This window comes from Eleginops maclovinus, chromosome 13, assembly GCF_036324505.1.
Source record: "Eleginops maclovinus isolate JMC-PN-2008 ecotype Puerto Natales chromosome 13, JC_Emac_rtc_rv5, whole genome shotgun sequence".
Classification (NCBI taxonomy): Eukaryota; Metazoa; Chordata; class Actinopteri; order Perciformes; family Eleginopidae; genus Eleginops; species Eleginops maclovinus.
In genome coordinates, this window is record NC_086361.1 from 16,831,900 (window position 1) to 16,850,277 (window position 18,378).

General features: G+C 42.0%; 1 protein-coding gene across 1 annotated transcript in view; it reads left to right on the forward strand.

Moving 5' to 3' along the window:
• Window positions 1–5: 5 nt before the first annotated feature.
• Window positions 6–18,378, forward strand: part of LOC134875303 (cytoplasmic dynein 1 intermediate chain 1) — a 51,622-nt gene continuing 33,249 nt past the window's right edge. Inside the window, 7 exon segments of the mRNA XM_063899830.1 lie at window positions 6–833; window positions 1,539–1,660; window positions 1,876–1,990; window positions 2,806–2,893; window positions 4,501–4,542; window positions 5,838–5,897; window positions 6,710–6,825. Of these exon segments, the coding sequence (XP_063755900.1) occupies window positions 1,553–1,660; window positions 1,876–1,990; window positions 2,806–2,893; window positions 4,501–4,542; window positions 5,838–5,897; window positions 6,710–6,825 (529 nt within the window). The 5' untranslated portion in view covers window positions 6–833; window positions 1,539–1,552.

Sequence of the window (18,378 nt, forward strand, 5' to 3'; positions counted from 1 at the left end):
TGTGTCTGCTTATGTTGAAATTAGGTATTCAGCATTCTCGATTAGCCTACTTTGTTGCTCTTGTTAGATGAAGTTTAAAAAATATGAGTAGAGACTGTGGATTATATTACGTCAATTAAAAGGGAAGAATTTTAAGTGAAGAAGAAGCAAACGAAGCAGGAGAATAAAAAAGAAGATGAAGAGCCTATTCTTGACACGTGCTGAGAAAATAACAAAGTCGCAAACCGCAACTAGTCAGCTGACAAACGACATTTCTGAGACCGTGCACTTCTTCATTAACGCCCATTAGTGCAACGTACTCAATTGACCGGGTTAACGTGTCATTACCTGCCGCAGCATCACAGATTAAGCTAAATATGAGTGGCCCTCCGGCTACAACATACCAAACCAGCCTCTTAACCTGACTAACAACAAAGCAGTTGGTCTAGTTTGGCAGTTGATAGTTACATTTGTTTGTTTGTTAGTTTTGACTCACTCGGCGCACTTCTCCAACTGACCACAAGATGGCGACGTTACAAAAGCCATGAGACGAACAAGGAGGTGGGATTTCCTCCTCTCCTCCTCAACATCTTCCTACTCCTCCTAGGGATGTATCGGCGTGCTGTGCACCTGTTTTGTCTGCTCTCTGGGTCGTCATCCACCGCTGAAATGTTCTGTTTTGATCATCAATAGCTATAAAAAAAAAGCATTTAAACGAACTATTCGGTGGTGTCAGGCAGGCCTCGACTCTGTCATTTAGGCAGAGGATGTGTTGATTTTTTTTTTGTTCGGGGTGTAGCAGTGAGACAGCATCTTTGCCCGGTGACACATCATTATCAGCACGAGTGGACAAGGTACGAGTGAAACAACAACAGTACATTATACGGTTATTTGGGATACAAATCGCCCATTTAGTCAGCTTTACGTTATCAAAGTTCATTTGTATTTATGGCATGGCCTTCGCATTGTCGTACGTACAAATGCTGTCAGAATTGGTGATTAGCTAGCTTGGGATATACAGCTAATGTTAGTAGTTAAACAAACGCATTAAGGCTTTGTTTTAATCTTTTGAATTGTACATATTTAGCTGTGGCATGTGTTTTCTGTTAGGTATACCATGTATTTGTCAGCAAAGTAATTATCTTTTGTTATTTTTTTATTTAATCCTTCCAAAAATCTTTAGCATTGCTAAACTTCCATGGTCAAATGTTATTCATTTCCCAAATAAATGAGAGAGAGAGAGGCTGTAATAAATAGGTAGCTCACATTTCATTAATAACCTATTGTCAGAGAGCTTTTTCAAGATGACCCTAATGCTAAATGTATTCTGTTTTATATAATCCAACTAGTCTACTATGTTTACCAAAGCTGAATATTTGCTAATATCATTTCCCTATCAGTTGCTAAGCCTGCAAGGTTATAGATGGGCTGTATAAGGATGTATACCCGCCACACCCATGTTGGTTTTCTGAAGCATCACCAAGGCCCACTTGTGATAAGGAAACCAGAGCATGTTGTGTCATATGTTGCTCATTCCTGTTTAAATGTCTTACTTGAAGCCCCGTAGGACATCATGTCGGATAAAAGTGACCTAAAAGCTGAGCTGGAGCGCAAGAAGCAGCGCCTCGCCCAAATCAGGCAGGAAAAAAAGATAAAGGAGGAGGAGAGGAAGAAGAAAGAGGTAAGAAAGAAAGTGAGTGACTTCACACAACTGGCGACACTAACGTGTATTGTTTGTGAGGATGCTTGGCACAAAAGCTGAGGTTGTGTGTCCATGCAATCATCTGCGTACACAAGGTTGGTGTGGGAACTTTTCATCCAAAACTGCATGCATGTGTAAACTTATCTTAAGCATTATGATGAGTAGGATGACATTTCTCTATGTGTCCTGAGCAGACAGAGAGCCAGCAGAAGAGAGAGTCCATCCCAGAGGATTCTGACTTGGACCGTAAGCGTCGGGAGACTGAGGCCCTGCTTCAGAGTATTGGCATTTCACCCGAGCCTTCTCTAGGTATGTAATATTCACCCCCTGAAAACTCAGTTCTTTTTCTGTTATCTCGTGATTTAACTGCCAAAGGTATATCTTTTTTTACTGATCCTAAAAAAGTCCTGCACTGAAATTGTTCCTCAAATAATAGTACAAAAGTATTGGCATCTAAATATACTTAAACATAAATGTAGTGGAGTAAAAGTACAATATTTACCAATGAATTGTAATGGACTAGAAGTAAAAAGCATAAAATGGGCATACTAAGGTAAAGTACAAGTAAAAACCTAAACCTAGTCAAATATAGTATAACAGATAATTCAAGTATTAGGTAAAAAAAAGCACGTTGATTTTTGTGTTGCCATGACTGCATGATGCACTTTTATATCTGTTTTTTATTGTTAATTTGACATTTTAAACTCCCTTTTATTGCCCCCTTTCTGTTCCACTAGCCCTGCATTGGTTTGTGATTCAAAAATGAGTTTAGAAAAAGATGCTGCTTCTCTTAGCTGTACACAGAACAGATATTTAATGTAGGTTTTATCCCCAGGGTCCTTTCAGCAAGCGTTTGGAAGCACTGTTCTCTAGTGGTCTGAAATTGTAACAACACCCTCAACACCTCAGAACTGGGTCACTGCTCCGTCTGCTATAAGCTTAGGTTATTTATAACGCATCTTCAAATGAACCGAGTGAGATCCTGTAAATACAAAATCACAATGCTTTGATGCTTTGCCCTGCCTCTCCGTTCCTTTCAACATTTATTTTCACGTTCCATTACTCTATTTAAGTGAATTACTTGCAGCCTTTAATGTTAGATTCATGTTATTTTTCTTATCTAGTCCCGACTCCTGTGTCCCCCTCCAAATCACTGAGCACCCCCAGTGAGACGGGAAGCCAGGATTCAACTGATGGAGGAGCAGCGGGCAGGTAGGCAGAAATCTCACACATACCCAGGTCAATGCCAGAGGTCTTTCTAGGTTCATGAGTCTCATTCAAGGAATGCTAGATGTCAAGGTCCTATCACACTTACACAAAGGGTTTGATCACTCAGAGACATTTGTCTTAAAAGGGATAGTTTGGATCTTTTAAAGAGGGGTTTCATGATAGCCATGGTCTTGTATGGTGGTCGGCACTTCCCCCCAGTTTGGAGAAGTAGACAGGAGAACTAAGCAATTAATCAATTAAGAAGCTGAGCAATGCAATGTGGACAGGGAGCAGCAGCTTAATGTTTTTGTACAGATAAAAAAGGGACATTTAAGCAAAAAGTCTAAATCTGTTTAATTGTATGTTATATTCAGAGCTTTACCTTGCTTTTAGACACACACCCTTTCAACAGGGTATCTGAAGTGGTTATGTATGCTCTTCTTAATGCCACCAGGCTCCTATAAGAAAAAGAAAACAGTAGCTTAACCTCGTTGTAGTCTACTGCAGCCTCGGTTGATGAGTTAGTTAGTGTTATTGTGGTACAATATTCTGACAGAAGCATTTAAACTGATGTCGATTTTTTTGAGAGGACTCTCTTCCACAGCAGCACATTGCTTTCCTTATATGCTCGAACCTCTCCAAACCCTGGGCTTGCCAAACGTCATTTACTGTAGGAAAATGACCGTAAACAAAGTACTTTATACAACCCCACGTTAGAAAATGTGTTTTCTCATATGGCCCGAGTACGTGAAGCTGCTTAGAGCGTTTTTATTTGTGCCATTTTGACGCATATTTTGTCTCTTTTCTTGTTAATGGCTCAACAGGTTTAGGTAAGGATGAGTGTCGCTAATTGTGAGGTTGTTGTTAGCTATCAAATGTGGTACCTGTCACTTGTCATGGCGTCCGTTGTTTTGATGACCACTGTACAGCTTGTTGCTTCTCACAACTAGTTTTAAGAATATTCTTCTCTCAGTGGTAGTCATTCTTGCAGAGAAATTACGAGTCAGTATTATTTAGATATTACTTGTGAAATTGAGTTAGTCAAATTAAAAACAGCCATAGTGAGCCAGCAGCTGTTTAGCAGTAGCTCCTCCCCTTGTGTCACTGTTCTGTAAGATGTGAAGCGCTTACTAGCTTATGTGTCATTCATGCTCCTGCATTAAAAGATATGCTCACACATTCATAACACAGCAGACCAGTGGAGCTAGCATTTATCTTTAAGTTCTGCACATGGCTGCTCTGCTGAATAAACCTGCAGCTGAGAAGAGAGTGGTCATCAAGCTCTTTCCATTTGCTTCTTAGTGGCCACTGACTGTAGAGGTCAGTGTGCGTGATGCTCTCAGTGATGTGTTGTTCTGGTGTGGACCAGGGGTGGAATTGGGGATAAAGAACACGTGGGAGACTCTTTAAAGTTAGGAGTTGAAATCAATTCTCTTTATATACACATTTTTTATTTGTTTTTTAGCTTTTACCAATTGGATTTTACAAAACGGTGAGTTAGTTCCACTGCCTGGAATGCTAGATTTTTTCCCCCCAAATCCACCCTGGATGATGGCATGCCATTTTGAGCTTCTCCATTTGTGGCTGTGTATGTGTTTGTCCCTTCTTAGGTCAGGTTTCTCTAAAAACAAGTCCCAAGCACAGATCTCAAGGTAAGCATTTTCATGTCAAACCAAGGAACCCCCCCCCCCCCACCACACCATCCCCTCCTTGGTTAGCCGAGTTTACCCTCTAGTGAATACAGAAAGGCAGTGTGTTCGCATCTTGACTTTTAAGATCAACATAGCCTCTCTTTCCCCTCGCTCCTCTGCTTCTCCTCTGGCCACTTCCTGTCTGAAGCCTCACTGTCTCCCTTTCTAACTACTCGAAAGATTTCTGTACGCATGAGTTGAGCCACAGAAGTCTTTTCAGCCTTCACAGAGTTGACAATCTGCTACTTAAAGTGTCATCACTGTTACTACCAAACAGCCAGCCTGTCAGGCTAAAGAAATGCCTTGCCACTCTCACCTGGCGCTGAGTGGCACAAGCAGAGCGCTGATAGGCATGTTCACTGGCCCTGAAAGGCATCATCAAAAAGTGAAGCCATGTGCGTTATCCTTTCACTGACTGTAGATTCCAAAGTAGTGTCCATAAAACTCTCTAGGGTTCAGTTGCTGTTTGATTTACCCGTAGAGCAAGTGATTCCTACACCCTCAAAATATCACCATTCAAATAATCTGATCAATTTCCCCCAAGGTTTGGCAAACTCATTGATCATGCATGGTCTATGTCATGGATGTTGTGCAAGCTAAATGTTTATGGATGCATTTTAATTTGATGTCCATACGCTGGATGTTATCATGTAAATGTGTACTTTGATGATGCATGTTGTGTTTCGTCAGTGTGAGATAGAACTCATGTTGTTCTTTGGCTTTCATGCATCATTTGGTACAAGTTTGCATTATTAGATTAATAGTCACAGAGGAATATGGATCAATGTCATACATGTTGCTAAAAGTGGATGCTCTAGATGATTAGAAAAATCCAAACAAAGATTTCTACAGAGATTTCCTGCGTTTTAAAGTCATCTGGTAAAAAAAAAACCTTTGGACCTTTTCCACCCAACATGTTTTGTCCATAAATGTATATGTATTTCAACCTAATGATTCCTGGCAGAAGACCACGATATCTATTCATGGAGATAAGCACAGATCTTTAAATAAATAGTACATCATGTCTCCCTGATGTATTGCTCCCCCAAGATAAATCCACTTATCTGAAACATTTTACACGCATGAAATCCGATGGGAGTCCTTGTGTGGAGCTGTGGTCTGTGGGTGAGTGTGTCTGCTCATACATGTGGTATTTGTGCACCACTGAAACCTGTGCCGTTGTTTGTGTGTTTGTCATGACGTGTCCTTTTGTAAACATGCATGTCCTCTCTTGCCCCCCCTGCTGGTGACATCAGGACGCTGCAGTGGGACACAGACCCTTCTGTGCTGCAGCTGCAGGCTGATTCAGAGCTCGGGTACTTCTTCCTTTTTCTCCCATAGTTCACTGTCTGACAATAAATGACACCTTATTTGGCATTAAATGGCATCTCTTTATAGTCGTATATAATGTTCCATTTTAAAGCTTAATCTCTTTAATGACACAAAGTGGTTTCTAGAGAAACAATGCCTTATATAAGAGGTACTTTATTGATCCCGAATTGGGAATCGTTTTTGTTGCAGCAGCAAAAAACTAAACAAGGTGTTGCATATAATTAGAAATAAAAAGATTAGATATAAACTAATTTATAGTATAACAATAGTAATAGAAATAAACCAGCATTGATTCAAACTTCAGGCACAAATACAAATCTGTATTAAGATTGCACAAAACTTTAAAAAAACAGACATTTCATTTGTTTTCTGCAAACTATAAATGCAAAAAACAGCCCAGGCTAAATCACGACTACAATCAACATCTGAAATATTTCAATACAACTTATGTTTGTCAAATCTTCAGCTTATGATTGATTAATTGGTTAAGAAGGATTTTGATTGGTGGTTCGATATACATGAAGGGCCTGAATGTCCCGCTCCGTATGAGCCTTGGAAATGATATTACATCAGCCAGACTTCTCTTGTAGATTGTTTATAGACAGTGAGTACAGAGCAAGTTTTGTATTTGCACCAAACAGCAAAAATGTTGTAGCAAGATGTGTTTGAGTTAATTTGCCTTACTTGAAATCAGACGTCCTGCTAATGTCAAGTCAATGTTTCTTGCAGTCCTTGTATACAGGACAAATGCACATTTTAACTATGCTAATGGCAACATCTTGTCTCTGTTACCCAGGCGCAGGATGCAGAGGCTCGGCGCCTCTAAGATCACACAGGTAGACTTCCTTCCCAAAGAGATGGTCTCTTACTGCAAGGAGACGCAGACGCCTCTCAACTCCCACCTGTCTGAAGGTGAGTAGCATGTGTGTGGCTTTTCTCAGAAGTCAATATCTCAGTCTAAGATTCAAGCTGTTTCAGTTTGGGGCACCAAAGTTCACAAGAGGCAACAGAAGTTCTCTGGTTGAAATGATTGTAGACGCTGTGCGGTGGAAATGGATACTCCTGGTGTTAGTCAGTTCACAGCCTGTAAACCCTGAGCAATTTCAAGGCTGACAGATGGGAGTCACCTGAGATGATTCCTGACGGATGTCGGAGCATTGCTGTGTGTATACAGTACGCACACAGAGATGTATGATTGTGTATTTTATGTATTCCTTCTGGACAGATTAATGTACTTGAATAGAAGGAGCTGTCATTCATTCCTATAGAGCTCCTGCAGATGATGTCATATATGCTGGTCACGTGACGAGATACGACAGGGGCAGCCATTTTGGCAGTCATCGCGGCAGTAAATTGACAGGCACTGGCAGACTGTCAAGGATGGTGGATAACTGCTGTGCACCAGGTTGCACAAATAGGCGTGGGAAAAAGAAAGGTGTATCGTATTATCGCATTCCTAAAGACGCGGAGAGGAGGGAGAAGTGGATTGGAGCGATTAAAAGAGCCAGGAGCCTTCAGAAAAAGACTGAAAGATGGGACCCCCCGGCCGTTGGCTTTCGCTTATGCAGTGATCACTTCATATCAGGTGGGTGAAGGAATACAGTACAATGCTACAAAAAGTTTCTGGTCAGTTTAATTAAATTTAATTAGTTTAATTTAAGAAGTAGCACCCAGTTATTATAGCTAACGGACACTGTGATGTCCCTTTTTAACTCAACAAGTGTGGCTCTGGCGCAGCCTAGCCAGTTAGCAAGTGATTTGGTCTGGGAATAAATGCTACTTAAGGAATGTTTTTTTTCGTCTGTTTCTGTGGGTTTGCATTGTGGGAAATGTATATGTGCTGTGCATTTTTGTGTCTCTTTAGTGGGCGTGCATGCGCATGTCTGCACTGCAGCTCCTAAACACATCCATATGCTGAGAACTGAGGTCAGTCCTGCGCTGGATTTGGCATAACGTCGGAGAAGCAAAAAATACTAGGCATGTAGTTGGGTATCTTTCTATTGGAGGGGAAAGACGATGGAGATTTGGATGGAGCACATTTCTTGACAGCCTTTGTTCTTATTCCAGATGCAGAAATGTCATTTTCACGTGTAGGAATGCACATACAAGTATTTCTCTACCTACTGCCAGGCATGTGCATATAATACACACATGCAGACACACACACATTACACACACACACACTCCCATCGCCTGCTCCATCTTCCCTTTTTTAGTTGCCAACACAGCTGGCAGCCATGTGACTGTGAAGGGGTTGTACTTCCTGTTTCCTGTCATTATAATAGATGGTCTGGTGTGGATTCCATTGCCCTCCTCCAACACGCAAATACACACACGTCTGTCCTGATCAGCATCCAAACTGCCCGCCTCAACCCCCCCACCCACTTCCTTGACAGAGCGAGGAATAGATCATTTTATTCAACAAGTGCACTGACTCACTCGTGTGTGTGTGTGCTGGGAGACATGCATGCACACACACTAGAATACAGGTTTTGACCTATCTGTTTGAACATACAAGACCTTCTGTTTTCGTTTACCTACAATATATTGAGCGCCAAACACAACAAACAAACAAACAATGCAACTTTTGTAAGCTGTACAGGGCAATTTGGTAAAGAGGTAAACATCCAAACAAATAAACATGTAGTAGTTGCTGTTTACAGGTCAGGTAGTTTGAGTGTGTGTGTGTGTGTGTGTGTGCGTCAGTGAGGGAGGGAGAGAGAGAGAGAACATCTGGGAGCCAGAGCAGAGCTGTGGTGGTCTACAGGGAGGTGACCCTGGCCTTAGGAGACCCTCTCGCAGACTACCACAAAGCCTGTGTGTGTCTGGAGAGAGGAAAGAGGCTGATGGGAGCACCTGCCTGCACTTCTGGCTGTGTGTTTGTTCAGGCCAGTTCCTTTTGTTGATTACTGAACCTAACACACACACACACACACACACACACACACACACACACACACACACACACACACACACACACACACACACACACACACACACAGCAGGCATCTTATTTTCAGTTTGTGTGCATAATCATTTTGGCCAGGATTTGAAAAGTTATTTACCTGTAACTGTAAGTACGTATCTCCTCTACCTCACCCTTACTTTGGAAATATTGATCCAAAAGCTAAATATAAATCATGAATATAATTTGAATGCACACTTCTAAAGAAAAGTCTTCTAAAATGAGACTAACTTAAAGGAACTTCTTGTTTTCTGGATGGGGATTTTAAGCTTGTCCTTCTCATGCTTAATTTGCAGCTGTTAAAATTGCAAACTTTATGTGTTCTTCAATCATCTTTAAGAACTTCACTGACAACATGATGTGTGTTTGTGTGTGTGTCTCTCTTTTCTTCCCTTTCTACTTTTCCCCTCTGCCCTCGGGTGTGTGCTGTGCCAAACTGTTCTAAAAAGCAACTAATGCTACCTCTGTTTTATGTAAAAACATATATTATACAGCGAGAGTAGAGAGGTTGAGCGGGGGTTGAGGGAGGTGAGGGGGGGGGGGGGACACGAGGCCAGCTGGCTGCTCTGGAGGAATGAACGGAAGAGTACATTTGTTGTCCTAATGATGGTGGTGTGTCTCAGGGCTGTACAAGTCTCTATGGAGCGACCTTTTGGTTGTCTCTATATCCCCCTCCTGTTTCTCCCCAGGATGTAGACTCTATTTGTGGTGGAAGCAGAGCTCGCTCCTTACATGATTGCTAAAAACTTATTTGAGGATTTATTTGTCAGAGGTCTCTGAGATTGACAGTGCTGTGTGAAGAACCATTATAGAAAAAGGCATCAGTGTGAGCGGGAATACAGCCATTTTGGACACATTCATATTCAGCAATTTGACTGGGTGTTTTCTTTGGTTTCTTTCTCAAACTGATAAAAGAATATGGGACATAACATTTACTTTGGGGGCCTTTAAAGAACTTGTATTAGCTTGTTGTATTTAGAGATAATTTAACAGATATTCAGAATGTCTTAAGATGAGTAAAGTATTATTATTTTATTGATATTGAAAAAATATGTATCCACAAAAGCCCTATAATGCCTTTGGGGCTTTTCCCTTTCCTCTAGGGTGTTTATATAGGTTTTTGTGCATGTACGTAAATGGTCTCTAAAATCCCTGTGTTCCCCCCCCCCACCTGCCTGAAACACCTCCATTGGACATAGTGACATCACTATGTAACGCGTGCGCTTCTATTCACTAGCGCCCCGACATATTGTACGTGATAGGTTTAGGGGCGGGACATCTCTAAGCAGTTAACCAATCACAACAGAGCTGGACAGCTAACCAATCAGAGCAGACTGGGCTCTGGTTTCAGACAGAGGGTGAAAAGAGGTGCTGCAGCACAGGAAGAAGAGAAATATAAAGAGCTTTTTGAACATTAAAGCATGGAGACATGTCACAGTAGAGACACTAAAGACAAATATGGAACCTGAAAATGAGCATCATAGGGCCCCTTAGTGGTAGGAGGGTCTGAATTGAAATATCATTAATGTAGAAAAGGGTTTTACATTAAAACTGTAAGAGGAAGAGTGCAGTCTCGTCGTAAACTCTTTAAATACTTGACAGATGACTTATGGCTTCTTCTCCCCATGAACTAATGACCTCCCAAATACTCATATCTGCCCTCATGCCTCCTTGTTGCGTGTGTGTGATGAGAGTATGCATGATTTGTTCAGACTCTCCTTGTACATCTCCTTCACATGAGTTTGTGTTTTTGAGGCTCCCATGGAGTTTGTGTGTGACTCTCATTTAGAGCAGTTAATTAAACGGCTTTTTCATTTCCGTGACCAAATGCCTTCCTATAATTGTGATGTGTAGCTGTCTCTGTATGTTCCTTTTCCCAATGACTTCTCCATGATCTGTGTGTCCTGAGCGTCCATTGTGTCAGGCAATCGGATTATCCCCAGTCACGGTTGGCTCCGGCTATTTACTGCCGTCCTAATGAGTATGAATGGACATGCTTGTCGCCAGGGGTGGACGCTTTGTCCAACGACATAGCAGGGAAATAAAGCAAGGTCTAACGTGATGTGTGATAGTAACCTAACCTACTAAGGTCAAACAAAGTGTGTGTTAGCTAGCTGCGGTTTCATCATTCCTTAACCATGTTGATATGTTCCTGAGAAAGAGGTGGCTTGCATTTCAAATTGACCATGCTTCCCACCCAAAACAGAATGAAAAATAAACAAATACTGAAACTGTATTTCAGTTTTCTTTAGGATTGTCACTCGAGTTTAGTTAGGGCCACTGTGGATGTGAAGTCCTCTTTCAATCTGAAGGTGTGTGCGTTAGCTTCCATGAGTAGGTAGCACATGAAAGCGCTTTGATGGGTCATAAAGACTATAAATTGCTCTGTAAATACAGTCCATTTACCATTTACCCTTTTTAAAATATAACAAATTAGTGGATGTCTATAGGAGCTTCTGTGAACCCTCTGCCATGTCTTATGTTCAACCACAACTCGTTTTATCGTTGCACCTCCATTTTGCCCTGCTCTTACAGTATTTTGTGGAGAAAAGTTTGAAACACTCTGTTTTTGTAAGTAGTGGGTGAGATTTCACATAGTTTCAGCTAAAAGTGGGCACCCTCTCTGCCTCCCTCTTTGTTTCTCCCTGCATCCCTCTGGCCCGGCCAATCCCTCCTGGCCATGAACACAGTGAATGTCAGTACAAACCCACTCTATTACCTCCACTGATCCCAATCTGAAGATAATCATCTGTGTGTGTGTGTGTGTGTGTGTGTGTGTGTGTGTGTGTGTGTGTGTGTGTGTGTGTGTGTGTGTGTGTGTGTGTGTGTGTGTGTGTGTGTGTGTGTGTGTGTGTGTTGCTTGCTTGCGATGTTGGCAAGATCAGGAAAGGTCAAGGGGATTGCAGTTATTCTGTGCATGTGATTGTGCACGTATACATGCGTGCAGGCTGGCATGGATGTAGTGTGAGCCTGACCCAGTTTGTAATGAATCGGTTTCGCTCAGTGGAGCCTTAAAAGATCCATAATAGGCCTCAGTGGAAAATAAGCCAAAGGAATGGAAAGAAAATGAAGGGAAGGGAGAAAGAAAGATAAGGTTGAGAGAAATTTTAGACCACAAGAGAATAAAATGAGGAGTGGAGGAGGAAGAACAAGACAGAAACAACGGGGGGGGGAAGCAGTGGAGGCCGCTGAGATGTTGCAGCTATTATTATATTACCGTCGTTTTTTTCAGTGAACCACAAGTAGGCCTTCAGAAATACAACTCTGTGTGTTTGGATTGATATTTCAAAACCCTTTTTCTAGGGTTAGAAGTGTATGGGGTCAAGAGTGTGTGGTAATGTCCGTGCAATAGTACGTGTACTCTTCCCCCCCCCCCTCCAGTATTTTCTGGCCCATTAGTTTTCAGGGTCTCTACAGCTTGAGTATATAGTTGGTCAGTAATTCACTCCTTAAGTATATTTACGGCAATAAGTGGCTTTCTTTTGACATGCGGTGGACTGGTAATGGCCCCTAATTACAAGAGAAAACCCATTTCCAAGTACTAATCTAAGAAGACACACACATATTTCTGTGAGTGTACTCGCACATATACACGTAAGCATACAGATTCATAAATGTAAACACACAAGGGCAGACGAACAAACATGGGAATAAACAAGCACTGCCAGGAATGTGCACAGATGCACACTGGCCAAGTGACCACACACACACACACACACACACACACACACACACACACACACACACTGAAAAGGCACCTGAGCTCTACTTAATCCCGTAATGGAGCAGTTAAGAAACCGAACTGCAAATTTATGAAATGACCCCGACTATTGGCAGCACATTGGTCCAATTAGAGTGTTTACATTTGCACATTTTCCCACAAATGTAGAAATATTCAACATGGTTCAGCAGGTGTTGAACTTGTAAGTATTTATCAGTGGTTGTACACAAAATGTCCTTTTAGGTTTCAAGAGGTCGTAGTTGGTAAATCTGTAGCCATGTTAAGTCATACATACAGAATCAGTTAAATAAAACAAGAATGACAAATGTTATAGCCTGGATTATTATAATATATAACATTAGTGCTGGGCGTTAAAAACATAATACTTTTTGAGCTATTTGAGGTCAATTTGATATGTACGAAAAAACCTTTACTTTGAACTGTCTTTTCAGTAAATGTAGTGGCAAAGTCAAATGTAAAGTTGTACTAAAGGCTTACTGACGGCTCATATAAAAAGTTTGATGTAGCTGTTTTATTCCGTTTAGTTTCTTCTACAGGACATCATTAGCAGGACGGAAAGCATTATTGTGTTGGCAGCCAGCCGAAGCTCATCCTTAAACTTCCCCTCAGTCAATTTATGTCTTTGGCATTTTGTACAATCCAGTAAAGAAACGATGCATTGGAATAAAAACAGTGAATGTAACACACTCCCAGTCTATACGAAAAACCGACATGACTGAGGGGTTTGCGGGCAGCCTTCAAGGTCTTCAAGGAAGGAGGAATGTGGTTGCATGAGTGTGTGTTTTGCAAAGTTAGGTACGTATATGCTTCTCTGTGTGTGTGTGTGTGTGTGTGTGTGTGTGTGTGTGTGTGTGTGTGTGTGTGTGTGTGTGTGTGTGTGTGTGTGTGTGTGTGTGTGTGTGTGTGTGTGTGTGTGTGTGTGTGTGTGTGTGTGTGTGTGTATATGTGCATGCAGCCTCATATGGAAGTGCTTGTCTCATACATTATTGTTCCAGCCAGGAACAATAATGCAGACCTGTGTGTGTGTGTGTGTGTGTGTGTGAGAGAATGCTTTCTAAAGGCACAATCCAAGGCAAATAGAGAATAACCACAGTGTGTGTACCCAGAGGACTGAACAAAATGTACTCTTTACTTTGATGCTATTCTACTGCAAGAACATTTTAAAATGGTCTTTTTATGTTTGGTGACTTCTGGACTAGTGATTGCCTTCAGGTAGCAGCTTCTAGGCATACTGTTTAAACTTCCCACACATACTGTACACACAAACACACACCTCAGACCAGTCTTGGGTTTCTGCTACTCTGATCCCCCCTCGTCGTTCCCCCTGCAGACGCACATAATCGGCCAGCGCTTCTCACTTTTGCTCCTCATGAAACAACTCTGAGTTCGGCTTTTATCGTCATTGCCCTCCAAAGGGCGCAGCCTTCACTCCCGTTTCACTGCTGAAATTGATGCAGGGTCCCTAGCGGTTTCAGTCAAAATGGCCATGGCACTGAAAACCCAGAAAAGCTCTTGATATTAGAGAGAAATAATGTCTCTCACAGTGCGTAAGGTATTCCAAGTGAGTCACAGATGATTGCAATTTTCCCCTATGACCGCCGTATAATAAGGTACATGAACTCCTTCTTCATCTCCCTCCCTCTGGCTTTCTCTCACTCTTTGGCAAAATGGCCATCATCCGAAATAATATTTGCCATCTGACGAGTGCTCGAGATGAGAAGGAATACAGTTTCATGTTTTCTCTCTCTTCAAGTGTTTTCTTTTCACTTGCATTTGGTTGAACTTGACTTTTTGACATTTGTGCCCCACCCTTCCCCCTCCTTGTATGCATTTTTTTTATACGTGTGTAAAACAACAGTGTGCCTTGAATGTTTCCCTGGGTGGTCTCCCTTGTACTCCGAGATCCCATCGACTCTCCAGGGATTTTCATTTGAGAGGGTAGCGGTTCACTGCCACAGCTAGCCTGCAGCTCCAAGCCCTGCTTCACTTTTAGCTGTTTCAGTTTGACATGTGTTAACCCTTTGTTTGAACGCCTTTCCTTGTGTTATATTCTCAGGTTAAACTCATTTAAAAGGTTTGTTTAAAGGTGCTATGTAATATTGGCACCTTTAAACAAACCCAAAGCTTTTACCACATGCATTTGTTTTCAATTGTTCTTCAGTCAACACAAATTTAACAGGCTTTTAAATCCCATCACTTTTTTATTGTTGATTCAAACTTTGAATTTCCAGATCATTATCACAGTTTATAGCATGACGGTTGATTGAAGTGAAATGAAATAACCACGCTGTTTTTTTGTTTGGCTGCAGTGTGCCATGCAGTTCTGCCACTCTCCAGCAGGGAGCACTCTTGGCACATATACTTGAGGGCTCCTTCAGAGTCTCACCTACCAGAAGTGTCACAGATTTCTATTAGGAAGGAAAATCAGCCGGAATGAAATGAAGACACTATAAAATAGCTGTCTCAACATAAATCCGCAACATGTGTTGTCCTTTAAGGTATCAATTTTAATAATTTGATTAGAGGGCATGGCTTTCCTTGACTCAGAATTTGTGTATTTATTTAACAGTGTTGGCGAATGCTGTGAAATATTCTGTCTATTTGAGTCCAATCCACAAGGATCAACCTTTAGCCTGCCTATGAAAACAGTGTGTCCCATCCATCCGTCCGTCCCTCATTAAAACAAAATGAAACACCATCGTCATCCAAGTGGCAAACACAGAGCTCCAATCACTAAGCCCCACACACACAAACACACACACTGCCCCTAATTCTGAGTGACACAAATCCCAGCTCAGATGACGCGTTGAAAAGTGAGTCGATGCCACAGCGGTGATTTTTGTTGGACTTTTTCTTGCAGTTGGTCTCTCTCCCTCTGACTGGGTTTTTGACAGTTTGGAAAGTTTGAAGTCATGGGTTTTAATCGGGGTCCTGCGGCCGGGCTCAGAGCATGGCGCGGCATGGCATGATGGCTCAGTTTATAGATGTGGGTCTGGGTCAAGGCCAAGCCCGGGTGGCACTGGTAGAATGAGAGGGGGGGGGGGGGGTGTGAGACTGAGAGAAAGAAAGAGATGGGGTGAGGATCTACTCCCACTGCACCCACAGCGCACAGCAGACCAACCGCAGACCCCCGAAGACCTGAATGGGCTGCTTTAACGAAGGCTGATTATGTGGGGGCATGCACGTGTGCATACGGTGCAGACTGCAGTGTACATAGATCTGAACACACACACACACACACACACACACACACAGTGTTTGATCAGTGTGAGGAAGTGTGGTGAAGAAAATCATCCTGCGGGGTTTTAGCCTCACCAGCTTTACCTCAGGTCTAGCTGCTTGTGTGTGTGTGTGTGTGTGTGTGTGTGTGTGTGTGTGTGTGTGTGTGTGTGTGTGTGTGTGTGTGTGTGTGTGTGTGTGTGTGTGTGTGTGTGTGTGTGTGTGTGTGTGTGTGTGTGTGTGTGTGTGCCGAATACTCTACCCCTACTGTGGTAATCATAACTTGATGAACCATGATGAATTTTAAGCATTATTTTCTATTAAACACATACAGAAAGGCAAAAACTGAATAAAATTAACTCATCTAAGTATACGGTTGTGCAGGCTTATCAGTGCCTGGCATTTTCACTTCAATATAAATAAAATCTTCTGCATGTATAGCTGGAAAAAAGGATCGAACAAGCAATTACTCAACATTTGACTGACTTTGTAGGAGGCTTAAGTGGTGTTATGTCTCAAATTTTTTCGCAAGAAGTTGCAAACGTTGTTCATGTCATATTGTTCTGTACTGTCTGTACTAAACTTCACCAGATCGGTTAGACTCCTGCCCTCTCACCTCTCAGCAAATGATCTGTTCGACTTCACTGCGCGGCTCGCTCTAAACCCATCAATTTGCTCTCCAACCTGACCCACTGAGGTCCCTAAAATGTTGGCAGTGCTTCTCCGTGTTCAAAAAGAAAGTTTTTTTGCACAAGTGTTAAACATTGTTTAGGGTGGCCTGGACAGTTTATGGAGACGCTTGATAGAAAGTGAGGACATTGATGGTCTCTCAAAAGCATGGAAAATAGATTAGTACATTTGCTAAGTTCTATACTCTAGAATGGGCCATGAGATTGTGTCCTCTTTATTGTCCCAAAGAAAACGACAGGTTGATCGAAGAAGAACATAAAAAGATTGAGAAGAGCCAAATTATTAATAGATAAACATCGTGTAATCCTACAGTATCTTTTGAGAATAAGGTTTATTGAAACGTCATTTCCCGCATGGATGGATATTACAATGGACATTTACAAAATGGAGAGGATAACATCATCAGTCAATCACCAATTGAAACTATTTGCATCACGATGGAGAAAGTGGACTGATTTCGTAAAACCTCAAAGGCCAGATTTTATTTTTACTAACATATGATTTTACTGTAAATTCCCGATCACTCCCTAATGTTTGTATTGTTGTACTTCTTACTGTTTTTATTTTTGTGTAAAAAAGAAAAAGGCATTTCGGACAGACAAACTTAAATGTAAAATTACTGTCTTAGAAAAACACCGTGTAATTGTTTGCTGCCAAATGTCAATAAAAAATACATTAGAAAAAAAAGTAACTTCCCGTGCAGTATGCCTGTATGTATCAGCTGTGATTCATCGTGGAATTGCATCATTTTATTTGTGACCTACTATGTCATTATTCCACCCGTATAATATGATTGTGGGTTTTTTGGATGCTTTGATATCAAGGATTATATTACTGGAGGTGGGGCGAATTAAAGTGAGAAAATTCCCCTGACGCCTCAGGTCGTCTGTACCGTGTGCAGAGGTGAAGGGGATGCAGTGTGAGTGTGTTGTCTCTACTCTCTGACAATATGAGTTGTTCTCATGTGAAGTTGATGCATGTGTGTCTGTGTGTGTGTCGTGCCAGGGCCACATTAGAGGAGCCTTTCAAGTCATGTCGGCCTCCTCCTACTCCTCTGCATAGTGCTTGTGTTGTGGTCCGCCCAACAGCCAGCCTCCCAGAACCCCTGCGAACTCCATGTGTGTGTGTGTTAGTCTGTCCATATGAATGTGTGTATAATGTTGTAGGGTTATTTCCAGTGCGTGGGATCCCCCAAAAATCCTTTCCCTCTTCCTGTTACCGCCGCCTCCTCCATATCATATCAGTCTTCATCTTTCTTTGTGATTAATAAAATAGAGATCCATAAAAACTGTCAACTTTGATTGTGCGTGACTCAGTCTCGCAGTCACCGCCATACCGCTAGGATAAGTCTGCCCCCATATTGTAGTTGATGACAAACTTGGGGCCCGGTCTCATCCTTGCCTCCAAACACACACACACAACCACACACATACATACAGACAGACAGACAGACACACACACACACACACACACACACACACACACACACACACACACACACACACACACACACACACACACACACACACACACACACACACAAACACCCGCAGCTCTTTGATAAGCATGCCATTCGCTCCAAGCTTGCGCTAACACATTTCAGCACACTAGCACTTACTGTGGATTTGGTTCAGAAAAAAAAGGTTAGCGGACGCTTTGATCTCAACTGAACACATGCTAACACATTATTCCCGTGACACACCGTGCCATTGTGCTTTATGTACTAGCCAACGGGGAGCAGAAGACTCTTTGTGTGTGTGTGTGTGTGTGTGTGTGTGTGTGTCTAGATCTTTTATGTGCTGTCAGTATCTTTAAAACTTCTCTCCACATGCTTGATAGTAGCTGCCTA